This window comes from Sphaeroforma arctica, assembly GCF_001186125.1.
Source record: "Sphaeroforma arctica JP610 unplaced genomic scaffold supercont1.8700, whole genome shotgun sequence".
NCBI classification, from domain to species: Eukaryota; class Ichthyosporea; order Ichthyophonida; genus Sphaeroforma; species Sphaeroforma arctica.
The window spans coordinates 1-1,196 of record NW_014031858.1 but is presented as its reverse complement, the minus strand read 5'-3'; the positions used below and the strand labels follow the sequence as shown (position 1 = coordinate 1,196).

At 46.9% G+C, this 1,196-nt stretch overlaps 1 protein-coding gene across 1 annotated transcript; it reads right to left on the bottom strand.

Moving 5' to 3' along the window:
• Positions 1–11: 11 nt before the first annotated feature.
• On the bottom strand, positions 12–1,035 carry SARC_16713 (hypothetical protein; the record flags this gene model as incomplete). Its single annotated transcript, XM_014289182.1, has 2 exons — positions 12–252; positions 940–1,035. Coding segments are annotated over 2 exons (337 nt in total), but the record flags the coding sequence as incomplete, so codon positions are not given.
• Positions 1,036–1,196: the final 161 nt, after the last annotated feature.

Genomic DNA, 1,196 nt, shown 5'->3' with positions numbered 1-1,196 from the left:
TATATACAACACTATACATTGAACAGCATCCGTACAGAGGGGCACATTGATCCACGCCCATACCAACGCTGCATGTACTGGACATATAAGTTAAGTAGAAAGCTCACCTTGGTAGGAGGAATGGTGGCAAAGCGGATAACATCCACGGTCAGAGTTCGCTGCAGATCGTCATGTCCTTCATACGCCGACGCTCCCGTAGGGGGTAGTGGTGGGAAGAAGCTCAGTGTCACCTCTGGTTTCTGCTGCACCAGGCTGTGGCAAAGAGTGGTGTGTAGGTAATTACGGATGTTCAGGAGTTGTATTTATCATCTAGCGGATAAGGAAGATTGGCATATTCAATTGTAGCCCTGTTTGTAGTCTGTTAAATTGGTTGGTATAATAGACTATAGCGTGGCTAATCTGTGTTTGTAGATTACCGTGCTGTAAACTGGTTGTTGCGGATTGAGTTCTTGCGTAAATCTTAAGTTGTTGTTGATTCAGATAGGTCGCCGGCAGTGTGTGGCGGTGTGGGCAGTGGCAAGTGTCGGTTACTACACTACACCACAGCACACCAGTCCAAAAACAAAAACAACCCCTAGTGAAGGGCGAATGAGTGCAGCAACATACACAACAAAGTCAGCCGTGAACCATACGGAACGATTGCAGCCATATGACACTGCACACCAATGGACACGGGCAAGGGCCCACATTCTACACTGGAACCCAATCAACCGTATAAGGTACAGACAAGCTGTAGATAGAGCACATGTGAACATTAGAAAAAAATTATCACATACAGTATGGTATATGGTGCACTTGCACAGCACATCATCGCAGAGGATACCCACGTAGCTCCATACATACACGCACTACAATCAACCAGTGCTTAACACAAACGACTGTAGGAGTCAACAATATCCCACAACTCACAACATAGGACATACACATCGGAACACTTACCACCGAGCCTTCGGATTGCCCATGAGGTCCAGTTTGCGCATGAGTTCAGGCAGGTAGTAGGCAGGATGGTTGGCATTGCTCAGCAACTGAGGCCGACTGAAAGATGTAACAGAGTGTAATACTTTAATGCAGGTATAGGGCAAGGTCGCACAAGGCTTAGTGTGAAGAGACGTGTGATTACAGAGCCGATATACCGCCAGAAGACGGTGATGCTTTGGTGAAGGTAGAGGGTCTACCTGCAAAGAACGACAGTATAT